This window comes from Acanthopagrus latus, chromosome 13 (assembly GCF_904848185.1).
Source record: "Acanthopagrus latus isolate v.2019 chromosome 13, fAcaLat1.1, whole genome shotgun sequence".
NCBI lineage: Eukaryota > Metazoa > Chordata > Actinopteri > Spariformes > Sparidae > Acanthopagrus > Acanthopagrus latus.
In genome coordinates, this window is record NC_051051.1 from 21,472,032 (window position 1) to 21,498,754 (window position 26,723).

General features: G+C 40.0%; 1 protein-coding gene across 8 annotated transcripts in view; it reads right to left on the reverse strand.

The window, feature by feature from the left end:
* The window catches only part of cadm1a (cell adhesion molecule 1a), a 394,713-nt gene that overhangs the window by 197,757 nt on the left and 170,233 nt on the right, over nucleotides 1-26,723 (reverse strand). Inside the window, exon 4 of one of the 8 annotated variants that reach the window (XM_037120287.1) lies at nucleotides 2,746-2,853. The exons of 6 other annotated variants lie outside the window; for them this stretch is intronic. In XM_037120287.1, the coding sequence (XP_036976182.1) occupies nucleotides 2,746-2,761 (16 nt within the window). In that variant the 5' untranslated portion in view covers nucleotides 2,762-2,853. Of the gene's footprint in view, nucleotides 1-2,745; nucleotides 2,854-26,723 lie in introns of those variants that run through there. One more of the 8 variants, XM_037120291.1, reaches the window with a different exon arrangement.

Sequence of the window (26,723 nt, forward strand, 5' to 3'; positions counted from 1 at the left end):
AAGGTTGCCAATAATCTGGCCTAATTGCTCAGATGTATGCCAAAGCATTCGTCTAGGACAGGGTGGCAGATAATGGCTTTGGCAGGTGCTGCCAGGGATATGCCCCTGGTGACGTGAGCTTTTAATGACCACTGGAGTGTGTGTGTATGCGTGTGTGTGCATGTCTGCAGTGTTGCTGGGCGGACTGGTCCAAACCATCAGGGCCGAGTAAAGACAACATATTATACCAATACATCACATTTTATGGTTAGAGAATTGCGTCTGCAAATCCTGCTATCAATATTTCACAGTGGCTTCTTTTGAATGCCTCCATGACTAAATTGCATCTGTTGATGGCAAATGTTTGTGACATTTAAAAGCAATTAGACTCAAAGTTTAAAGCTCTATCAGTAGCTCCTAGAGGGCACACTGTTCAATAAAACACCGCAATAAGAAAGCGTTGGAGGGAACAAACAGTACACTGAGGATTTCTGTAACTCTTAGACTGAGTATCGGTTTGTTAACTTTGCCTCGGGGCTAGTGCTACAGGAAAACAAAGTGATTTTGAAGATGTATAGGGTTTATTCTCTGGCTGGCATCAATGCGTTTAGCTAACGCAATGGCAGTAGCCATGAAGCTCCAGATTATATGTTCATATTTCTCATTTATAGGTAGAAATGTCAACACCAACAGGTCATGAGGTCAGCAGAACAAACCCCATGAATGTGTACATATCATACTGATGTATATTAAAGTGACAGCTGAGCCCTGATCACAATGCATCTGGTGGGTACAAGGGGTAGGGCTATTTTTGTAATAGCCTGACTCAAAAGATGTCACCAAGAAGATGGCAAGAAGATGGCAGGGACATTGTTGGCAGGGACAATCCCCAGTGAGATTCATGAAAAGTTTGACATTGGTATTTGAGGCAATTTGTCACGGACCCAAGTCCTGGCAGTGGCACAAGAGTTATGGTCCAGTAGTCACTAAAACTGGGGGTCATGATTATCCACAACACATCCAACTGAAATCTGGCCAAGAGATGCACTGTTGGATCAACAGACCTAGTTAATCGATAATAATCAACAGTATATTACTGTGCTTTTAAATACTCTGAGTCAGTGTGCTATATAAGGCTCAGGGTCTTTGCTTTACTTCTTTACTTTCTTTACTTCTATTTTACTTTAAATACAATCGCTTTAGTCTTAATTTATCCCTTAAGTCATTGTTCATTAATTTAATCATGTAGCACTTCTGACAAGAAGCAGTTAAGCTGCTAATGTCCTGCCTTTCTCCTCATTAACATACTAATTTATGCAGCAAGCGATCCAAAATTTAATCAAGCATGTATTAAATAGGAGGACCTGAAGTGTAAACACAGATCCTATAACTGTAGAGGAAGTATGTATTTCTGTTATTTACCAAGCACTGTTTGGTCACACTAATAGGCCTATGTCTACACATAGATGAATGACAGAAGACCCCATTTGTGAAATATAGCATTAGAGTTAATGATAAAACGATGAACTATAAAAAAAAAAACTAAAGTTTTAACCCTTCATTAATGCATTTGATGCACCATAATGCACCCTATATTTTTATAGCATAACAGTGACCTATCAAATATAACTGCCCCAAGACACCTGGACTATGTTGCGTAGAGTCTATGGGACTAGTTATATACACATTTTCACATACTTTAAATGCATACAGTACTCTCAGCCAGGTATCTTGACAGATTTCACCTCAAGGGTCTCACAAATTCATCACTTTACGTTGTGTTTCTATTGCATGTTTCCAATTGCTTCAACTCAGCTCAACATGTTTTTTGGTAACAGGTACTTTTCTTGATTTTGTTTACCACTGCAGCCAGAACCTCCTCAATGTAGGCGGGATTCTTTTGCTAATCATCATTCGACCAAAGCTAGCTATCTTCTCACTCCCACAGTTTAGTGTCTACTTAACTGGCATGGAACATCAACCAAGATGATAACAACAAAAGGTACAATCTACAACTTCTGATTACTAAAAACTTAAAAAAACACAAGTCGAGTCAAGCTGCACCATGCAATGGAAATGCAACATGAGTGTCGACCTTTGCGTCCATAATGCAGGGCGAGGCATTACATATTTTTTGCAATATAATGTGTTGGTTTAACCCTAACCTACATGGATAAACACTTCAACAATCACAACAAACAAGCTGCTCATTCTCCTCACAGATAATTCAGCATTGTTTATTGAAACAGTTTGAAGAAGGTCAGAGATGTTCTGGCAAACACACTCGAGAATGCCACACAAACCAGCAACACATAAACACTTAAATGTCCTGAGAAACAATGTAAGGACTTACTCAGAAAAGAATACTCGAGAAAGAAATTACTTTCCATTTGTAGTCAGCAGTAATCAGCAATCAGCACACATTCTGCAATAAACACTAGAGGCTGCAGCGCTCACCGCTGAATAACAAGTACTCCCAAAGAAGACAAACTAAGGTTTCCTAAATACAGTAGCCATTCAGTTCCCTGGAAGCTAAAAGGGATCAAGTCAAGCTACGACAATGGACACCATGGACATCTGAGAAAGACCAAAGCCCTCAGTCACCAGTGACATTTACTTTTATCTCAATGTGGCTCAAGCCAACAGCAACCAGCTCAGCAGACGAGAGACCGCCACGGTACTACACTGTCTCTCTGGGCCCACTGCCTTTTCTCTTTGATCAAAATCACAGTGAATCACAGTTAAAAGGGGCCAATCTTTTCAAACCTGATGGCAGAATCATACACCGATGTGGAAGGAATAAAGCAATGCAGGAGGACTCAGCAGGAGTTCACCGCTGACTTGAATATCCACACATTGTTGACTGACACTCACCTAAAGGAGAAAGAGAGAAGACGAGAGAGAAAATATTAAATAATGGATTTTAGCTGCAATATTGACAAGACAAGCATCACAAAGCAAAAATCATGGGAAGGTAATTACTGTGAATGTTTGAGAGGGCTGGTGTGGCTGGTTCGTGTGAGGAGAGCCTGTTCACGCCGCTCGCAAGTTCAAACCACACCGAGCAGAGAGAATGAAACTTGCTGATAGGTAAGGGTGCAAATTTAGGCTGCGACTGTACATTAGTATTCAATGATATCGTTCTCAGAAGGTCTCAGGTATTACTTTGGTGAGAACAATGTGACCACAACAAACATAATCCCCAGCAAAAGAAAATAAGATCCAAGATTTAACGAAACCTAGTCTTCCTCAAAGTGTAAGGTTTCCTCAATTCAATGATCAAGCATTTCTCCAAAAAATTACGGTTTGTAATTGGTTTGGAAACTAAATTTCACTGATCTTAATGGGGGAAATGTATGTTTAAGAGTTGAGTAAGTAATACATTCAAGTAGGTAACAAGAATTGAAACGTGCATTTTATTCAGACAAATATTCTGTGAAAGTCCTTGAAAAGACTTAGTATATTGTTTACCAGACCATTATGAGTCTAATTATTTTCATTTGTTGCAGCTAGTTGAAATGAAAAAGAATCATCCGAATATGATTCATGTCCTCAAAAAACTAACATTTGACTGCTTGATCCTCTTAAATCAGCTTGAGATCCAAATACCCAACAGTTAGAATATTGGCCTGTGACATTCCCAAAGGTCACAGCATAACAGCTTTTGAAAGGACAGATGGTTTTAGCGAGAACAGGCATTAATGGGCAAAATAAGGAGGACAGAGTGGACCGCTGTGTTAATTAAAGGAGGCTGGATACTCAAAACTCTGCTTGTGTTTTTCTCCAGTGCTAAGAAACTCTGGTAAGTGTTTGGGTCATTTTGCCCACTGCTGAAGGTACAGTGACAAAGTGCACTTGGGTAATAACTGCCTTTTTAGGAGTTTGTGAGTTAGATTTTTTGCTGTTACATATTCTAACCAAGGAGCGTACACCAAAAATACTGTAAGCAAGGGAGGGCCTTGTCTGGAAAGCTCATTTTTAAGTACAGACAAGTAGTGAGTGGCTTTTTTTCTTGCTCCCAGCAAGCACCTGGATGCACCAAAAACATGTTTCAAAAATCCTCACTGCTCTCAACTGCATTACCATACAACCACAACACATGTTGACAACAACTAAAGACGTGCTTTTTACAGTGAGGAATTACCTATAACAAGCATGTCCTTGTCCCTGCAAGTAGATTTTTATATCGTAATCAAATGAGGTAGAGCAAGCACATTCATCAACCTGAAAACCGCTCTTGTTTGGAAAATAGTTGTCTTTGAGATGCTTGAAGTGCATCCAAACGTCACGCCTCTCAGGACATTCTAGACAGTATTTGAGACTGAATAGAGGTTGAATACTTGCATGAGATGAACTTACTACTTTGTTGTGTACAAAACAACAAATATATCTGCACAGGAAGCGCATCATGACTTAATGTTGGACTGGAACTGGATGCAGGCACATAAAAAGTTGCAATCCGTCTGTTAGACTGATAATCCAGACAGAGGGTTTGAGGTGATTCAAATCATCCTACGGCCCAACAGAAAGGTTTGACAGGTTACTACCAGGCCAGGTCACTGATGATGCAACTTTATAACTGGATTCACTTCTCTTTTATGTAAATCTGATCTGCTTTCAAATTGACTCTCAAGCTTCCTTATGTGATGTTGAACGTTACTAAACTCCTGGCATTTTTTTTATTTATTTTTTTTATTTTCATGAAATTATTTAAATGCAACAATGCAGAGGACAGTCCTGCTGTCTGACTATAGAAAGCTTAATGGTAATTGGACCTGAACTCTTTTCTACAGCACTTTTCCAGTCTTCTGACAGCTCAGAGCTACAACACTTGCCCCATTCTCCCACTCACACATACGTTCACACACTGATGGCAGAGGTGCAAGGTGCCGAGCTGCTCATCAGGAGCAATTTGGGTTGCAGCATCTTACTCAAGGATACTTTGACGTGCAGCTGGGGGAGCCAGGGGATGGAACCGGCAACCTATCGATTACTGGACAGCCTGCTCTACCACCTGAGCCACAGCAACCCTTATGTAATGGTAACACTTTGTCATAAGTTATTAATATTGATTCTGAGTAAGTTGTTGTGCTTGAATTACAATCTCATGGCCTTTGAGGCCCATACTGACAAATGTTAATAGGGTTGAAATAACTCCAAAATAAATCTTTCTAAATCAGAATATATTCCCTGTGAGCATCCTAAAGCGAGGTCTGGCTCATGAGAAATTCACCAGTGTGTGGGTTTAAAACTGTCAAACTAATGGTGAATTAGTTATGAATAAGACCTGATTGTTGCCACCTTATCATTATTCATGTACACCATCTTCCTTACAATCAATAATCAGTAATTAAGAGGTTATTGGGGGGGAAGTTAAAAGCCTGGGAGTTGTAGGATATGGTCATACAGCACTATTTAGTGCTTTACAGTGGCTAAATAACCAAATTGCTACTAAATGCATGCTAATAAGCAGCATAAAGTGTAACACATGTAGTTGAGTCATTTATATCCTGACAGGAGAGTCAGCTTCTGCTCCCAGTGACACAAGAAAGTAAAAGAGCAACATATGGCGCAACAGTATGTTTGTTCACTCAGCCAGTTACCTTGAATGGGACCAGGCAAGCTATTAAGGGCACGGCTCTTGTAACCATTAACAGGAATGAGCACAGAGGGGGACATGAGGGGCAGGCAGAAAGGAAGACTTTTCAAACAAAGCTGCAATCTTCTCCGCTCAGCAGAAACACATTCGTAAATTTCCTCATATAATGCGTCACCGTCAGAGCGCACTTGACAGAGTCACACGGAGCAAGCGAAGATGACTGAAGAAAAAGAAAGAAGAGAGAAGAACAAAGACCTCAAAGTCAAAGAAAAGCGGAGGAGTGAAGATGTTTTCTGCTTGACGGGGTCACATGTCAACCTTTGAAAAAAGAGTGAGAATCACATCCTATCAGGAGTCTGTCACTGCCACAGTAACAGCTTTGAAATACATTGTAGGTGACAGGCAAACAAATGCTCAAGTATGGTTACAGCTGGGAACAGGTGTGTGTCAAGCTTCAAGCTGGCGCTATTTATTTTCTCATCGGACACGCTACGCTAATGGTGAACCCTGTGGTATATTTAGCTGCTGAAACACTTCACTGCATGAAACACTGCGTTATTTCTACTGCAATTAAAGATTGTCTCAAATTTGATTTAATTTACCTACAGCAGAGTGTGAAGCAGGAAACCAAGTGATACACAAGGAGGAGAACAGATAGAAGTCAAATTCAAGGTAATAAGAGGCCACATAGCATCACTATCTGTCCTGTTACTGCAAACGTTATTATTTCCCAGTTGCTTTAATTGAATGAGGAGGCAGATCTCAGCAGCCTGACTGCCTTCATTCTTCATTCTTCAGGTCAAGGCTCTCTTGGAAACCCCTCCTGATTTATATCCTTTGCCAGGCTGCTGAATTGCCACTTGCCAGGTTGCTGTTGTGTCTTTATTTGAAGGGGTACGGCGAGACAGGCAGAGCAAGAGTTGTATTTTGAGGGGGCTATGTGACAGGATAAGGGTAGGATGCAAACATCTGATGAACACCTTCCAACTGACACCGCACATGTGTCTGCATGCGCTGACTTCCTGAATGTGGGCTTTTGTAGAAAAAGCAAAAAAAAGTCAAAAATATCTTTACTCCATGTCTAAGCCAGAGTCGGAGCAAAGACTTTGCAGGGGGGAAATGAGGGTTAAATTTATGGCTGCAGGACAGTTGTGCTGAATATAGAGGAAAAACTCGGCAGGGAACACTACTCGTACTACTAGTACATACTGTTTCTTTTAGTGATTGGATTGAAGCTGTGGAGGTTCCCATTACATCTGCCACTGCTTCTGGCTGCGACTTGGCAATTGCCTCTCATAAGGCCACTAGTATTTTGATTTTGACAATTTATTCAATCCAGCAGTTTCAAGGAAATGTCCAACAGCTGCTTCAGGATCTTTATGCAAAAGCCTCAGTTGCATCTGATGGTGTAACATCACCTATATACTAAAATATGCTGTTATGAATTTCTCTCACATTCCTTTGAACAGCTCCAATCTAAATCATAGACTGCCATGACTTTTTTTTGGCGTCAACGGGACTTAATAGCAAACCTTTCCTCCTCTATTTCTGTCTCCGCGACAACACAGCATCGGCAGCTGCAGTAACACGTTCCCATTTTTTCGGTCCCCTAATACCAATACCGACATTGCTAAATTTGCTTTGTGTTGCTATGAAATGATTTCCAACAGCAGGAATTAAAGCTCCACAGTCTGATGCTATTCTTTTTACTCCTGGGTGACATTCATGCGAATGAAACTTGCCCACAAATGGAGCAGAAAATGACAAAAATGTCCGGAGCCGGTTTTTCACAGTGCACAAACCAAATCGGCGCAGACCATCAGTGGTTCTGTTAACACAAAATCAGCACCAGAAAATATATCCAGGATAATCAGAGAAAATGTGACACCACGGGCCCACAATCATCCAGTGGGAGGAAAGGGATCAGAACAATGCCATCATGCACCAAAAGCAATTCCAAATTTTCGACATGGCGCAGACATCCTCACTGTTGATTAACCACTGAACCTATGACACATTTGTGAGAAGATTATAGTGTTGAAAAATGAAATCTCATACTATATGTCCTCTAAATTAGATAATTGTAGCTGAAGTTCAGTCTCTGCTCAGGCCTTGCAGTTCTGGCCAATGTATGGACAAACAAAAGATTTAAATTTGGAAAAGGGACAGTCACACCCAACATGGATGGACCTGAGGCAAATTACAGCTGATCCGAAATGAAGGTCACAGAAAAAGAGACGCTGACAATGGCAGCTGCACCAAAAAAAAAAAAAAAAAGAGCAGACACAAACAACAAGAGAGCGTGGTTGGATTCAGACATAACAGTACTGACAGACCAAAGCAGGATCCTGCCTAACCCGATTGCACGATTTGGACACTGACTCACTTTAGTCATACTAGGGACCAAGAAGACACGTCAAGTCCTGGTGATCCAAAAGACTTGCAAGAGCGTTTGAGCCCTCCTGGATAAAAAAAAGTGCATACAATGCACAAATCTTTGATTTCCATGCATATTAACAATGGACCTCCTCTAAAACTGAAATTATGTACATGTAATTATTGTGTTCATAATGTAAATAGTATTATCTGGAAGTGTACATTCCGGGTCAGAGGTGAATCTGTTAGTGTCACTTTGTTAGTCACATCACTGATGAAAACTCCGGCTGGTAAAATAGTACATTTTTGAGGCTCATTCCTAACTTAGTGGGGTTACTCTATCAGATGACAGCTGACCCAACCTACAATCCGAACAGCGTTAGTATTTAATAAGTTGGGAAACCCAAAGCTTCAGCTGAAAGACTGGGGAACCCAAAGTGTCAGTATTCCTATCTTACCAACAGGAGCTTTACGGAGCCCTTAATTAATTCCCTTTTGCTGTTGCATAAGCTTCTTAGTCACCACGCTGGAGCTATGGTATATGAACTCATCATGGTTTAATACTATGTTCCTAGGTCCCAGTTTCTACTTTCAGAGATCAGGAATCAGCACAAGGCTTCTGAACCTCTTAAATGGGACGTGTCACAGCTCCCCCCCGCTTCTTTGCATGTTCACAGTCGTGTACGCATACTAATGAAGATATTAATTAGCTGCCTGGAGATTGCGCCTGCCATCAGCTTTTAAAGGTAGCCCGCAATACATGTTGGCAGCATGCTTGGACTATGTCTATGATCCCATACAACATAAGAGAGATGTTGGCATGAGGATGAAAGGTGTCACCGTCATGTGCTACACCCCCAGTTAGGATTAAGACGTCTTCCTCCTGGTTTGGCCTGACGTCTCCACTAATTTACATCCTGCTTTGCATTCCACCGCTTCTCATCTGTAGACCATCTTCATGCTTGAGCTCATAGTTGGCCATCAGTGTTGATCACATCCCAACCTATGTAAAAGTTTTTTTTTTTTTTGTTTTTTTGTTTTTTTTTTATGTGCTCATAAGGTTAATGCTTGCATAAACTGCACTTCAACTCTCACGGTCTTGCAGTTAAATAACACCTGTTGTTTGTGCCAATTACTGTGTTCTTGAGAACAAAGAAGATACTCATATTTTTCTGTTCTCTGTAGATCGCAAGTGCATGGGCAAATTTTAACTGAAGGGCAAATAAAGACATAAATAAATCTATCATGTTGTTTAATCTTCACTGTGCCATCTGATATTATTAGCATCAATTAAATGAATACGTAAAAATAATTCCAATTGAAGTTACTTCAAAATTTTAATTCTACAGGGCAAGTTTTGTCTATTTGTGATTGCACTGCTGCAAAGAGCAATTAGTGGAGAATGATGATGTAAGGCAAAGCTTTTTGGGTAATAAGGACTATAAAGGTCATTTGGAATGGAAAAAAAAAAATGAAATGGCAATGGAGCAAAGTGCACTCCAAAGGCAAATGTCTCACAATGTGACCCAGATTTCATTTTATTTCCTGACACTGCGGGCCTGTGAGTAACAGAGGAAAAGATAGTTGCAGTAATAACATGTCAGTTACCATTTTAAAGTACATAACGATAAGCACTTTGGTTACTTTCTACATTTAGGCTTTTTTAAGCTCTGTTTTTCATCTGCATGTGTCTCTGTGTCACGAACAATGGAACAGCGCATTGTTTTAAATGTAGCCAAGTCAACTTTTTGTGTTAGGTTGAGGTTATTTTCATCCTGAATCATCCTCCGCCTGTTTTTTCTCTGGACAATTACTGTATTCATACTGTCATCAGCACAGCTATATGCAGCTAATGTTTGCCTGCACTCAGCCTGTTGAATAAACACACACAGGGCCAACATAATCTCCAACAGTTCAACTCAAAACCTGATTAAAAATAGCATCCTTTCAACAGAAACATCCACAACGACTGCCTTCATCCAATTCCCTTCTTTTTTCATGCAGGCTCTGATATCTCCCACCTGGACTCATGAATTGCTAATACGTGTCAACATAAGCCAGTATACATAACACAATATCCACCAATGTCAGCAGCCCAACATAATGAAAAAATCCAAGTGTTCCAGCAATCATGATAGAAAAAAAAAAAAAAAAAAAAATATATATATATATATATATATATATATATATATATATATATATATATATATATATATATATATATATATATATATATATTTATCTTTTTTTTTGTGGGAGTTATAACACATTAAATATGTACAGAGTGAGTTGGAAGCAACCTAATTTCATTTTTGGAGTGCCCACAATATCACCTGAACCCAACGCAAAACCAGCTATCAACAAAGATAAGAAATTGGCGAGCCAGATCACATGGTTAACGATGGTATACAATGTATACAGGTATACAGTGAGCTGCGTTCAGGTAAACGTCTACTGTGAAGTTAGTGACCAAAGCATGAATCAAATGCCTTACAGGGAAATTTCCTTTAGCGTTGTTTTTGACAGACTCATTAACGCAGACAGAGAAGTCACTGAATATTCATACCACTGTGGATGGAGTAGTACCTGGGCAACTCAGTTTTGGTAAATGATTAAGAATTTACTTTTGGCACTGGCTAAAAATGTCACTGCATGCTCACATGAAGTTTACTGCTAATTTGAAATAGCTCCTTTCCCAAACGTCTCTCCATGCTGAGCAGCCCATTGAGAGTGACTGAACCTCCTGAATTTAAATCCAAGTCTCTGCGAGTGTTCTCATAAAGCTCTCACAAAGTAAATGAATTTAGGATTATAAAAATTCATAATTTCTTGATTTAGGAAGTGATGTATCTCCATAGCTGTTGAATGGAGTGCCATGAAATCTGGTAGATACATTCCAAGATATCCTGATGATGACTACTGATGATTTTAGTGAAACTGTGACAGACATTGATGGTTAACAGAGGATACATCACTATAACTACGGCGATCTTTTCATCTGGTGTCACAAATAGGTTAGCACTGTTGGTTTAGAGCATCTTGGTAACTATTTAATGGACTGTCATGAGTTTTGATTGAGACATTCATGTTCCCCAAAGGATGAACCATATTAACAGAAGGTCTAATTGTGTAGCACTTTGTGCCACTTTGAAAACATTATCAGATTGTCGTTTTTGTTAGCATGCCGGTGTTTAGCATTTAGATACATGTGCAGTACAACCTTACAAGAACCTGCAGGAGACTGTGAGGCTTGTTTATTTTTTGCTTCTTTTTGGGAAAGATGATGTTATGATTCAGATTAATGGCAGTGGAGATGACAAAATAATTGTCATTGATTGCATCTAATCTTAAATTACCTGTAGTTGCTTTATGGAGCAACACACTTACACACTAAATGACAGCCAATAAACATTTTCTAATAACCTGCCAGAGCAATTTCCAGGTACCTCAGATAAACTTAGAGGTTTGCTAAAATTGGACACACAGTGACAACTGTATAAACAGGGGGTTCGTGGTGCACCTGTCGCTTTGATTTAAGCCTGAAAATGCCCTACTTCTCTGCAGGGGATTGTGCACATACACACACAGTGACAGGCTTTCCACGTGAACAGTTGTTCGTTTCCTCCTGCCTCAGGCGAAAGGTCTCCTTGGCTGACCTTAAGCTGGACCGCCGTGGCTAGTTTGCATCAGATACCTTATATAACAAAAAAACAGTTTACAGCTCCTGTAGTGCTAAGGTACATTGTATAAGGAGGCGGGCAGGCTTGAAAATCATTAAGGAATGAAATATGTATACACTGCAATAAAAGCTCCCATAAACTGGATCATGACAGGAACATTATCAATATAGTATGATTCACATTTCAAGGTTTCTCATAAATAACATCATAAATCTTATTATATGATATCTGTGTGTAGGGAGTTCACAGACATGAAGTTAGATCATGAAACCTTTGCAGTGACTGGGGAGAAATGAGAGGAAAACCCTGAATAAATGAGCAGAGAAAAACAAACACAGGAACTTCCAGACAGGACAGAGGGACTCATTGAATTCTTTGATGAGTATGAAAAAGCATCAAATTCTGTGTTGTGGCTTTCAAAATCACCAGATCTCAATCAAGATTAACACCACCAAGAGATTTTTGTGGGTCGGTGTTTTCTACAACATCATCAAAACACAAAATCAGGAAAAGTGCTGTGGAGGAATAGAGCGGGCCAAAAGAGATGAGGCTGTTTGTGCACAAGGGAAAAATAACTCATAAGGACATTTAATGTTAATGTCTAAGTGTTACCTTTATGTAGGTTTACAGCATGATTAGCCTAGCCAGGTGCAAAGACTGAAAGCATGAAGTGCCATCTTTTTTTTTTTTTTCCTCTGTTTCTTTAAGTCCTCCCCAAAGAGTCCAAAAAGTCCTGAAAAGCAAACCTCAAAATGCGTCCTTGCACATTACTTTTTAGAAACATTCCATGTCAGCATATTCTGATCTCATCCCACTATTGGATGGCATCATTTGTCAGTGCCATTTCTGTTTTCTGATCTGCCACAGCTACAGCTGAGGTTTGCTTTAGGCACAAAAATGACTGACTTAGGTTTAGGGAAAGGTCTTCGGTTATTAATGTAAACACGGATTGCATCTATCCCTTCGCACAAACGATTGATGGGGTTGTCTTGGGAGAACAGTTGATTTCTTTGAATGATTACATGAGACAATATATTCTGGAAAAATCTCATGAGCCCATGTAACATTATGGTTTATATATCTTATGTTTGCTATGATTTAATCAAAGGCTCTCAAAGATTAAGTGCCAGGTTGCTAATTATCCCCGCATCAAGTGCACCTTGCTGTCGCAGAAGACGCAGGCCGCTTTGATGAATGTAAGTGTAATACAAAATGTAAATAAGGCAGCGAGAGTGCTTGTCTTCAAAGCACATTTTACTATGTGATATATATCTGAATCTATTATCTTAATAACAACACCTCTGCATTAAAACATTAGCAAATTCATGTCACGTGAATCCTGAATCCCCATATTGTGATCACGTCCGATTGAAGAGTGTGCCAGGTTACCTCCAGATGTGGTTTCAATCTGATCCCCTTCAAACTGCAATGGTTCCACCTGCATTTACATGATGCTTTCCCTTTTTACTGATGTGATATCAGACACAGATCACAGGGTGATACCTGGTGGAATTTAGGTCGTCATGTCCCAGAGCTACTGGGTACATGGGGATGAAAATACTATCAGTATTCTTATCTGACTCAGGATTTGATGGAAAAGTAGAATAAACAAATATTGGAGTACTTCTTTAAGAATGCCATTTCAGCCTTTTCTGTTTAGTGAAATATTGGCTGAGGCTTGGATCTATCGATGTAGTGTTATTTTCTCAGGGCCTCTGCATTCTTTAGTTGATTCTGTCACCCTGCCTATGCGAGTCTTATAATGTCACTCAACAACACAGGCAGGGGGCCTTCTGGGTGCCTCCCACCCTCTCACCCACCCACACGTAAACCACCATCACAACATCAAAGCCATGTCCCATTTGTTGGAAGATATGGCTGTGTTTTGCAGACAATGTCAGCCCCCCCGAGCCTCTGACCTGGCTGACAGCTTTTGTGTTCAGGATCAAGTATGAGGCTGACGAGTGTGTCTGCGGGGCTAACTATGATATAGCACCACCCTGTCAAAACATATTGAGGACCGAATTCCTGCATGCTGGCCTGCAAGGGTAATTGGCTGTCGCCCGGTAGGTGTGCTGTTTAAATAAAATGGGCCTCATTTATCAAACAGTTCCAAACCATATTTTAAACACAGAGCGGCGTTAATATGCTGCAAAGTAATTTGCGCTGCCAATTTAGTAGTATCTAGGCACACATTAAGCAACAATGCATGATGTGTCAATCCTCTTTTTTAAATTAAATTATACTAAATGTTCCCCTGTATTATGAAACTCATTGATATTGTGTTTTTTCATCATAATTTATGATATAACCAAAATAATAGTTTAAAATCCCATTTTCATTTCCTACCTTGATATGCACAATTGCTTCCAAGATGAAAATTGAAATCAAAAAGCTCAGCCAACTTTGTTTCAACTTCAGCTTGACAATGCCACAATAATGATGAAAGTGGATGCTGAAGTGGTCTTTTTAAAATTGAAAATGAAACTGCAAAAGCCTTCTATATTTGATTGAATATGATGTCTTGATATCATTAAAATGGCAGGACACGCCATGACAATAAAATATAAATTGCTTCTTAATATCATTTTTCACAATGTTCAATTTCATAAAAGTTGATTTTGGCCTCAGGTACAATTCTGCCATCATGAAGGTTTTCACAATGTGTGAAACATCACTTTTCATTATTCACTATTAAACCAACACATGAGATGTCATAGTTAAGTGTTAATCACATGAGATGTTATAAGCTGAAAGGGCACAATGTCGCACTGTGGAAACTGCGAAAAAAAAAATAAAAATAAAAATAAAAAAAAAATAAAAATAAAAAGCTGGGACAAATTCAGCCAGTCATTTTCCATTCAATCCAACAACCAACTCCTATATCATCTCCTTCTTTCCAATGCATTCTGGGAGGAAATACAAGCATTCAGCCTTGTCTCACTTCACCGGCCCATTTTCAATGCACATTGAGCTGTATGTCTGAATGCCAATGGCCAGCGGGCTGACACAAGCTTTCCAGGCGTCAGATGCCCAAGCCGGTGACCCGTCCCAGCTTGCAGGTCTTCCATCCAATCTACCTGTCACTTCTGCCAATGACAGGACACGTAGAAATGGATACCGAAACGCTGCTGCATATTGACAGTGGCAGCTGCAATTCACGGGCAAGGAGAGGCTTATCTCCAGCGTGCAGCTTCCATTTCCTTTACGTGAGGGAAAGAGAGACAGCCGAGACTGAGCTGGAGACAACATGTCCAGACAGAAGTCTATATTCTGTTCTCACCCACTCACCCTCAGCGAGAGTCTAATACTTAGTGACTCTAAATGTCTCCTCGGGCAGCAAGGGGCAAGAGCTGTCAAAGAAAAAGGCCAGAGCAGGCAAAGATTTGATCAAACTTTGATTTTGAAGGTTTACATGTGGACCTTCCAACATTTTCCTCACCGGTGTCAAGAGAAAAAAAAAAAAGGAAGAAGCAGCGAGTACAGGCAGACAATTTCATTTTGACAATGAAGTGCTCAGAACAACCACAAAAACCTAAGACAGCCTCCAGTTCAAATAGTTATTTCAAACTACTTATGTCAATGAGTTTTCCGACATAAATGACATAGTAAGTGGTTTGTAAGTGCCTTCGAAAACAAGCCTTCATGATCTGACACTCGCGGAAACAACATAATTACTGAGTCATTACCTTCAAAAAGCATTGTAAAGAATAGTTTAAGCATTATTTGATCTGTCAGCCACGTGTTGTGGGTTTGGTTATGATTACACATTAAAATAACAGCTTGGTTAAAGTGACATCACGGATCAAACTACTACTACATGATTAAGGTTTGGGAATGATTGTGGTCATGGTTAGAAGAACCCACCCAACCCTCCACCAGACCTGCTCCCTGAGGTCTGTTGCTGTGCAAAAACATCAGGCTGATTCTGCCTATGGTTGTCACAGAGTAAACAGTACACATTTACATTCATTATAAATTCAGTGCCCCTGTCAACTGTCAGTTGGATTCTATTGTAAAGGTTGTGCTATAGCGTCACCATCTCAGTGAAATACACGTAACTGACTTGCTGGCCTAGCTGATAACAAGATTGTTGGCCCAAGCTGCAATAACAACACTATGGCTGTGAAAAAACAAAACAAAACAAAACAAAACAAAACAAAAAAAAAATGAAGATGAATTCCTCTAAGAAGGATTAACGATCCTCTCTAAAACCCCATCTGAATGAGATTAAGTTTCAGGATGAATGTGGGTCAGGGATCCTGACGGAAGCTGTCCTCACCAGGACAAACAACAGCACGGGTCATTCGGTCGAATGCTTAAAACAAACTTGTTGATGTTCTCTAGAGTTGCAGTCACGCATTTAATGACGGTCGTCTTTCAGTATCAAAGGTGGAGATATTGTCGTTCAGCTACAGAACCTCTGACAGAAGAGATCAGATGGATGGGTGAGAGTGCAAAGTGTGTGACCTCAACAACGTGTTCATGTCATGTCTCTTTCGAATACTAAACACTGGTTTCTTTTGACCCTGAAAACCCAACCACCGCCTGTGGCTGGCACAGCTAATATAGTAGTGTTTGGTAGTTACACCTCTATCATGAATTTGGGCTTTTTTTGGTTGATATTATGTTTTGACTGGCTTTTAGTGTTACTTACACATAAAGTGTTTACATAATTTACATGTCCATTCTCATATCAAAAACTGTTGGCAATATAAAAGGGACAGAGCAAGTTGTGAGCAAATATGCCCACCGAAATCTAAACTTTGAAGCATAAAAAATTCACATATAGCACTGAATCATAACGCAAGACAGACATTACGATGTTCCCGACCATTAGGGATGGGGGAAGGTTCTGCTCCAAGCTGGCTGGACATACAAATGTTTAACCGAGACCAGTGAGTTTTATGAAAAACTTGCCTGAACACAAACAATGTATTACAGCATGCATCTATCTCATCAGCTTTTGAGACTGAAACTTAAAATTTAAGATGTAAAAAAAAAAAAAAAAAAACTGTGATTTGGTTCTTTGTCAGTATCTACCAAAGAACAAGAGCTACAACACAGAGGGGGAGCTGGAAAAACAATCTACCATTTATCATCTGATAATTACTTTGAGACACACAGTGACAGTATGGACAAAAGAAAGAAGGACAGAGGATGAAAAAAAAAAAAAAAAAAAAAAACATCAGGCATTTATTTGTCCCGCACTGATTCCTCACAGTGGGTGGCTAATCCTCACTGTTCAATACCGCCATGTAGAAATGGCAACCTTGATTGATGTGCCAGCTCCTCATATTTTTCACTCCCCCTGACAAATAATGCACAATTCCACTGCATTAGCGATCTTCTTGTCATCCCCACAATATAATACACCCTGGACCATGGTATTAGTTTATGATTTATTTATTAATATTTCTTAAGCTGGCGGCAGAGATAAAAAAAAAAGAAAATAGGAAAAAAATGAGCATGGCATCCAGTAAATATTGTTGAATTAGAGCCTGCATGGAAGACAAGACTCCTCTTACATCTTCCTTTGCATAATGCGGTGAGGTGGGGTTCTTTGTTTTGTTTTGTTTTGTTTTTTTTTTCCTCCCAAGATAATCATATTATCTGCTGTGGGTTGCATGCACTTGCCAAGGTTGTGCTCTCAGCTAAATCCACAATTGATCTTTCCTCTTTCCTGCCCTCCCTTCATTCCTCCATCAGTCTCTCGCTCTCCCTCCATAAGCCCTCCTTCCCATCTCAGGCAATCACTCAGGCCTGCAGAGATGGGAGGAAAAAAAGGAGGGTAGGGAGGTGGATATTTAATCAACTGAGTTAGCTCTGCTGGTGCCGAACAACAACTCCTATCAGAAGTGGGATTTAGCAAGTGATCAGCATGGGTCTAGTCTCAGTTTGGGCTATTGATCACACATCCCCGACTGCAGTGCTCCACTCCTCTAATGAGGCCAATCCGCAGATTTAGAAACTTTTAGGTGAGGGTGGATATGTGGGCATGAGCTAATTAAGGGGGAGAATAGAAAATGTCCTCCTTTTTAGATTCCATGTTCTAAACTTTACCCTACTTTCCTCTGATGTCACAGAAGCTACCTCTGGCTTCAGGGACAAATAGTTTCAGCGCAATGAGCTCCGCTTTAGACCAATTTAGCAGCAAGTTATCAGCAAGTCACAAGGTTAATTGTGTGTCTTGGATGAGAAAATAGTAGATTTGGCACAAGTTCTGCCAAATAATGACATATTGCCTATAATTTAAATTACATCTGGTGACCTAAACCACAGCCTCGGAGGAGTATGACAGACTGGCACAGAATCTGGATCTTTTACAACATTTCCCAAGTCAGGGTAATGCTAATTGAGCACTACACTACAAAAAGATGTCAGGCCACTGTTGTGACAGGACATAGAAGACAAAAAGGCAACAGCAATTGGCTCCCATGTTAATTGTCTCTTCAAAGCGGGATGGCACATATTTTAGCGCAGTGTCAAACTGTGCTCGTCACCGTTTTTTTAAGCCAATCAGGCCTCAGATGTCTTCCCATCTGCCAAGATCAAATGACACAATATTACTTTGAGACAAGAACACAGCCACAACCCCTGCCTGTATATCAAATATGGAAGTGGGATAAAAGCATGCAGGGCTTTCATCTTAAAAGACACTTGTTGAAGGGGAGCACCACTGTTAGCAGAAAGTCTACAGCTGTCAGGCAGCTACTCCCATCTCCTCCGCCCATGTGTTATAAAATGACAAAAGCTACAGACCTTAAGCCAAGGCAAATTGTTTTGTTGCAGTGCAACACAGTGACAAGGCGTAACTAATGTCTTTATCTGTCAGGAAAGGGGGAAGCATCGTTTGGCAGGCTGGTCACTCATGTTGACTTCCCCTTTGTCACAGTAACAACTCAGCCAGGCTCAAACAATCCAGTAGACTGGGCATTTATACACCTCGCTTCAAGGATAACAGCAGTGCAGCTTTGTTTTTCCCCATCATTAATGTCTTTAACTGTCTCTCTAATAAGTTCACACTATCTGTTCTCATGAAAGTTTGCTCAAAGCCAAGGAAGACACAGGCTGCCATTGTTTTAAAAAAAAAAAAAAAAATATATATATATATATATATATATATATATATATATATAAAAACATTAAAAAAGAAATGCTGTTGCAGTGAAAAGGTGGAATTAACATAGATCCATGTTGAAGTTTTAATGGAGATTGTGATTGTTTTTTTTTTTTTGTTTGTTTGTTTGTTTTTTTTTGTTTGTTTGTTTTTTCTACCTTTAAGTTATTAGCCAGTTTGGCTACCAACCCAGAGAGTCAGGACTGGATGAGTTGTGAATCAGACTCAACAATCCAATTTCTTATAAATTGGACCTCAAAGTTAGGTGGGTGCCCTATCATGAGAACTGTCCTGGTGCCACCCTACTTTCACATTCAATTTTGTAATAACCATGATATTTAATTATTTATATGCTCCCTTGTCTCCCTCCATGTTGTTCATTAAGATCTCTAGCCATACTGATTTTAGGATCACCACACGCATCACACGCTGTGTGTAGGGCACCAAGTGATGAGAGGGCGCCAAAAATAGCCTAATGAAAACTCCTCATAGTCATAATAATTATAATGCCGATATTATTTCATCATAGAAATATTAGGCACTTTTTAGGCATGTATATCACAAAACAGGCAGAAAAAGAGATATATTTAATTGTTCAGGAAAGTAATGATGGTGCCCCCCCCCAAAAAAAAAACACACACACACACACACTCAACGTCCCAAGCTCCAGGTGGGTGCCCTCCCCTATCTCAGTGGTCTGTTGGATTGCGCCTGACGAAGTTTGACAGCAGGCTGTCAACTTTCTTTGGAAATGGCCCCGAAAAAGAGAGCAGGAGTCAGGAGCAGAGAAAAGAAAGAAGAAGAAACTGCAAGATGATGCCCGCGCATCACTTGCAGGTAAGTCCATGTTTAATAATCCTTAGATACGGGAAATGTGCAGCTGATGTGATGGTTAGCCTATGCATACACCTCGAACTAGCTGACGTTATTGCTAATGTTAGCAGACTCAGATAGGTTATAAAGCTAAATTGAGATTTTACTGTTAAACAATATCTATGCATTTTGCAAGTAATTGACACCAGCTAGCTGTTACTTTACATTAAATATTGAGCAGTTTATGGTTTATTTTGACGTGACGGTGGTCAATACTTTCCCAGTAACAGTTAGCAGTCAGTGCACAAGGTAGGCTAACAACTCCTCTTGCAACTCATTCTATTATACTTTCTAGATTAGATTAGATTAGATTAGATTAATCAAGTAGCTGATAAATTATAAAGGAGGAGAACTCCTTGGCTGCATGCTTTCAGTTTTAAATGTTTGTAATTGTTTTCGGTATAAGATTCTCCATTTGATATTTTGTCTCTTTCTATACTGATTCTTTTTCATCTTATTTCTAAATGAATGCAGGGTCAATGCTGACATACATACAAGGAGGTCCATGTGGCCAAGAGGAAGATACAGATGATGAGCAATCATCTACAAGCAGTTCAGGCACACATCAACCCGAGCTGGCCGGCAGGTCTGTAGAATCCACAGCAGCTCGAAGCCCTGATCAACCACCCTCAACCAGCAGTTTAGGGACAGATACGCAGTCCTGTCATTAAGAGTCCATCAGGATGTGACAATGTAGAGACCTGTGTGACCTGTTCTGTGTACTCTGTTAACAAAATCGGTTTACTTTTTCGTTTTATTGTTCTTAGGTGTTACATTGTGATGCTGTTATTTTATTATTGGTATTGAGTTATATGTTTGGTAATAAAAAGTTAAACTGGCAAAAACAAATGTGTTTTTTTGTTTGTTTTTTTTGTTTTGTTTTTTTGTCTCAGGGTCGAGCATCATAAAGGAATTATGCTCAGGGCACCAAAATGGCTAGCAGCTGCACTGACGCTACGGCATTCTTTAGCAGGACAGCCCAACATCTTTATACCAACATTTCCAATTGTGCACAAAGAGACTGAGCACATTGCTCCCCAGAATAATAAAATGACGAACAAAAACACAACTCGACTGAAACTGCTGATTCTATTGAATTTTTCATCAGTGACATCATGTTGTTGTGTTCCACAGTTTTAGCCACGGGATATACGAATATAAAAATCATCAGTATGCTTATGGGGGTTGAAATAAACACTGCAGCCTCTAGAGATTTCTATGAAGGTTTCAATCTTCTTCAGTTGGGCTACCCTTTTGGGTGCTGTGGAGAGGAAGGCAGATTGAGAAGTTCAGCCACGGATGCATAATGATCATGTCCAATTCAACTGGAACAGAATTTGAACAGGTTTTGATACATCATAAAGCTGTGTTCATGAAAAAAAAAAAAAAGAAAAAAAAAAAAAAAATACCATACATGATTTATTCAATTGGTCAGTGCAACTGCAATGCCCGATGCAAAAATATGGTAAAATATGGTCTTCTATTAAGAGTAGCCCGCAGACAGTGTGACTGATTTCAACCATTTCAGTCAAATACATGTCAAGAGTATTATAGCAGAACAAATGCAGCACCACTGTTTTGAAAATCTCAAACTGGACTGTTGCCTCATGTTTAAAAATGTTCTTTTAAGGCTCCTAGGTGATAGTTACTCCTAGGTGATTGTTACTATAAAACATAGTATATATGTATATTCATATATTTATTATTTCATGAGGGGAAAAGCAGAGCGTTGTACAGAAAATACATCATTATTTAACTGCATGCAAAGACCATAGGGGATGTTTCCCGTTTTCCAAGTGCAGTAAGACCTTGGGGGATTACCCAATTCACATCATTTCCCCCAACCCTCAAACCTCATGCTACCCTGATCACATAAAGGATTACATGGCTTTGCAAGAACACATTTAAGCATTAACTCCCCACAAAGCACAAAACTCTCAAGGCCAAATTAAACATCTGCCTCTTCAACTTTGAAGTAAGTTCTCAGCTGCGATACATTTAAAAAAAAAAAAGAGAGAGAGAGAGAGAAATCCACGGGTGCTCTTCCTATGTTTCTTTTAAACAGCCAAGAAGCTTAATTTGATGAAGTGCATGTTTAGTTACACACATGACTGGTTCACCTTGAGGCTTCTGTAATGACAGGAAGGTCATGCCTCATGATTAGGATGCAAAAATCCAGTCCCCAGTGAGAATGGAAACACTGCACAGACACTGGGATTTTACACTGTTTAATAACAACGTTAATCACCAGGAAACATCCTGGGAGACTATAGTAGCTCATCAGTGCCTTATTATTTCTACATTACTCTATGGAAGTCAACCTTGCAATGCTTGCTGTAGTTCAAGCATACAGCTCTAAAATCAAGACAGGGGAAAATGTAACCCTTTATGCAATTTCAGAGCTCCATTTTTCTAGTCCTTTCACACTGTCATGTCCTGCTACCATGTTACTGCCAATGTTTCAGCTCACATAAAGTTGGGTTCCATCCACCAATTTTTATACACACCTTGAATTTGCACCTAATGAATTAAATAAAAATGAAAGCTTTTACACTTGGTTGAGGTGGAAGAGGTGGCATATTAATGAAGACAAGACATTGTTAAGGGTGTCAGAAAGAGACTTTTCAAATAAAAGACATCAGGAGGCTGTTTTCAACGCTTCTTGACGTTGCCAGCATATCAATAAAAAGAAGATATGATTAAGGGCGATGGAAGTGGAAGAAAATACATGCAGGTCTGCACCTGCTTTTACATGTTTCTTGCTTTATTGTCTGAAATTGGGCTCTGCAAAAACCATATTTCTGCCAACCATTGCTACAACCGAGAAAGAAACAACAGAAAAACATCACTGTATGTATCACAGAACGGGTTAGTGAACCTAGCTGTATAACTGTACAAAAGCCAGATATCCTGATAATTGATTAATCGCTGGTTCCAGCTTTTGCCGGTTCCAGCTTTTTAAATGTGAGGATATGCTGCTTTTCTTTTGTCATTAATAATTATAATTGAATGGTCTTTTGGTTTTGGGCTGTTTGTTGCACAAAAGAAGCAATTTAAAATGTTAAATGGACTGCATTCATATAGCTCTTTATTATTCCTAATGACCACTCAGTACTGTATACTGTACTTTCTCTACACAAGTCATCATCCACCTATTCACACACATATTTACAGACTGGCTGCAGAGGCTACCATGCAAGGTGCCACCTGCTCATCAGGAGCAATAACCAGTTATAATGAAAAAGTCCACCCGCAGCAAATCAGGGTTCAGTATGTTGCACAAAGACATGGAGACTGCAGGGGCCAGGAACTGAACCAACAACCCTCTGATTGGAGGACAACCATTGTACCTGTTCTACAGTATTATGTGCTGTGGGAAGCAACACGATGCTAGGCTGAGGCAAGGTTAGAATAGGTTTTTGCCAATGTATTATAACGGTTTAACATTTTCGGGAATGTAGTTATGATAATCAGTGTATTTAATATGATAAACCCAAACAGTAATGGAAAACAATGTCTTGATCTTCAGTTTATTAATCTGCTCAGCTCTTCCATGCAGCGTCTTCTGCTTTAGTGCAGGCTGCCAGACAGTGAGCTGCTGGGTCTGGGTTTAGATAAAGGTCTCTTTCCAAACCTGCATCCCTCCCTGTGATGACAAGACTAAAGGACGTTGCACACACTCACTGAACCTAGCTCAGCTCACTTCCCAAAAAGCACAAAATGTAATTTTTTATTTTCCTATTTGAATACAGATTAAACAAACAAGATGTGATGTGTTAGTTTTGGGGCTTTAGCAGTTTTATCTTTGGATATCGCAAGGCCAGCTGCTTCTGAGTTTCTGCTCCCAATGCTGTTTTTGTTTACCACTGAAGCATTTTACAAATATTCTGACCCAACTCAGCATCCACCTGTGGATCTAATTCCTCTGTTGTCCCTCATGGGGTTGGGATGTATCATCAATTCCAGCAGACTACTTTCTGATTGTGCTAAAACCTCACAGTGAGTTGTAAGTTCAGAGTGTGGATGCAAAATATGAACTTTTTCTGAAATATGAACTGGAATAGCATTCAGCGCTTCAGAGCACATGCTACATATTTCAAGAGAAGCTTGTACTGACACAGGGCTGTCTACAATGTACTATGTACCACACACACGGCGCACACACATACAGCAACAATTACTCTGATGATGAATTGTGGCACGACGCCCTTCACTAATTTAAGGAAATCACATGGGGAAAGAAAAAGTTAGCAGAAAAAAAAGTCATTTTTGGCATTCTACATCTGTCAGTCTGTGTTTTAGCCTGATTAGTGCACGTTAATCGACTCTGCTAATCACACCCTCAGGTGAGAGAGAGGGAGAGGCGTAGAGGGATGAGAGACTGGAAGAGGGGTGGAGGGTGATGGAGAACATTGTGAGGCGGTAAGCTGCAAAATGGAGGAACAGCTGCTGTGGTGTTTTATATGCAAGCCCAGGGGAGCTGTTCCATTGGGTGGAACTTGGTTGCAGTGCCACAGTTTGCTGCAGAAAAACAGTAAAGGCTGAAGTCAAGGCTGTTGTATTTGAAGCCAACCTATCCAACCTCATCTTTATTATGTTTGGAGTGGGACGAGGAAACACTCTTTCCTTAGCCCACAGAGCCCCTGACAGTTACTGCTGTAAAGGCATTTATATTAATAATATAAATGCCAGCATTCGCCACACATCAGCTGGTATTTATCAAAATATAGTGCCAGGCCAGACTGTAGATAGATAGATAGATAGATAGATAGATAGATAGATAGATAGATAGATAGATAGATAGATAGATAGATAGATAGATAGATAGATAGAGAGAGAGAGAGAGAGAGAGAGAGAGAGAGAGAGAGAGAGAGAGAGAGAGAGATTTCATTTCAAATGCAAGCGCATTTGAAAAAATCAAGAAAGATGAATAGATTTGCATTCTTTGTCTTTGTCTGTACTCTATCAATTAGTAATGAACCTACACAGATGTTTATGTAACTGGCTCATTGACCTTTTCGCAGCTTTCATTCACAGAGAACTACAGTGACAATTTGGCAAAAATTACTCAGTGCTGAGCATCCACAGTACTGCAGTTTCCCTCTTTCTACACTCAGCATGTTTCAGTGTTAGTATGCAGCGCTGCTAAATAACTAATGGCCATGCAGAGTCTCCGAGAAATGAAGGATGCCCAGACTTGGATGAAAGATCAGGGTAGAACATCTGTGTCATCTGTTTCATGCCCGCGCTCATTTCTTTATTCTCCCATGGTCTTACAAAATCATTTGTTAAATATGCTTTTTGCTGCCTGGCATTCAATAACTGTTCCCTCCCTCAACAGCAAGTGGGAATTGTTTTCCTCCCAAATGCACAGTTTTGTTTTGCTTTTTCTGCCTGAGTAGCTGCTTTGTCTCCGGGTGCTTTTTTATACGCCCACTGAGATGCACACACGTAAACACGCTTTAAGGCGAAACGGCTAATGAAATGTACTCCAGGATTTCCAAAAATGCGTGCTCTACAGGGATGGCACTCACTCCCTCACAGGATGTGTCTGACATGACCGCTGCCAACTTTTCGAGACTTGATTGTTAAATGAGTACCGTGTTTCTTTTTATCTAACATAAATGGATTGACTCACTGCTACAGACAGAGCGAGACTTTTCATTTTAAAGTAAGAGCATCTTAAACTTTAAAAATATGATGCATAATAGAAGCAAGAGGACGTTTTGGTGTGAGAGGGTTATTGACACTGTGTGACTGATTTAACTGTTCACCAGAGCGATGGCCTGCAGAAACTGTTCTTCTGTAACAGAGCTCTGTGGGTTTAACAAAGCCTCCGACTGCATATCTGCTGGCCAAGAGTGTCTGCAAGCAATCACGCATTGTGTTGCCACTTGGATCGTTTAACATTGCTTCATCAATTACTAGCATTTATGACATTATATCGGCAACCCCTACTCGAATAATTGTAACCTGTCTCTGATAGCGAGCAAGATGAAGTTCTTAAAATGATTTCTTTGAAAACCTTGACTTTTCACCAACCCTCGCCTGTACTGACGGTACACTGAGCCCTTCTTGTTTCAGATAAGTTTGAGTACAACCTGACATGGGCCAGTGGACAAGCTCCCTTCCTCCCATAACCTGTGCAGTAATAAAGGGAGCATAGGCATCAGTGATGGTGGGGATGAGGTGTTAGAAAGAGGAAGAGGAGGAGCAGGGAGGCTAGGGGGTTGGTCAGGGACCAGCTGGGAATTGGAGGTGCAGCGAGCTCGGTGAGGTGCGAATGGAGCCTCGGCATCGTCTGAGGTTTCCATTGCACTTGACTACTCTTAGCTGAGCCAACCAAGCATGGAGGAATGTGCAGGTGGGGGTGGGGGAAGGCAGCTTTACTCTGACTGGCTCAGCTGGGTCGTCTGAGCAGTTATAACCCTCTCCCCATGCTCATCATTTTCAATTTCAGAAGGATTTCTTATCTGTGGCATTCCTGCATGGATATATCTGTGCAATGCCCTGAACAAATACATTCTCATACTGCTAAAAGAACGTCTATATACCCTTTTCATGCAAATGTTTACACAAAACCGGCTGCACGAGATTGGTATAATTGCTAACCTCAGTATCATCGAAATCATGGTGAGAATGCCATAACACAACGGACAGAAAATGGGATTACAGGATCGGTGGAAATCCAGAGGCAGCGATTCTATTGGCTCTGTGTTTAAAGACAAATATAACAAGGTAATTTCATTGTTAGTTGGTACAATAAGAATCCACTTTGTTTATGCATTCTCTAACTGACTTTCTCAGCCCGTCAGCTTGAGAGATGCAGTCAATAGAAAATGCCGCTTCAAAAATAAATTAAAACAGACAATGAATATAAGGTATTTCTTGGTTGTAATAACAGAAAAAAAGTGACAATGGAACAAGTGAACATTTGTAAAAAAAAAAAAAAATCGCGGATAATCTAAAAAAAACATTTTGTTAAAGGCTGACGTACCTCCAAGTGAGGTAAATGTTCACTGTTAAGTCTTGCAGATTTTTATCTTCTAGGAAACACGACAGGAAGTAGGGAAAGGCATGACAAAAGCAAGAAGAC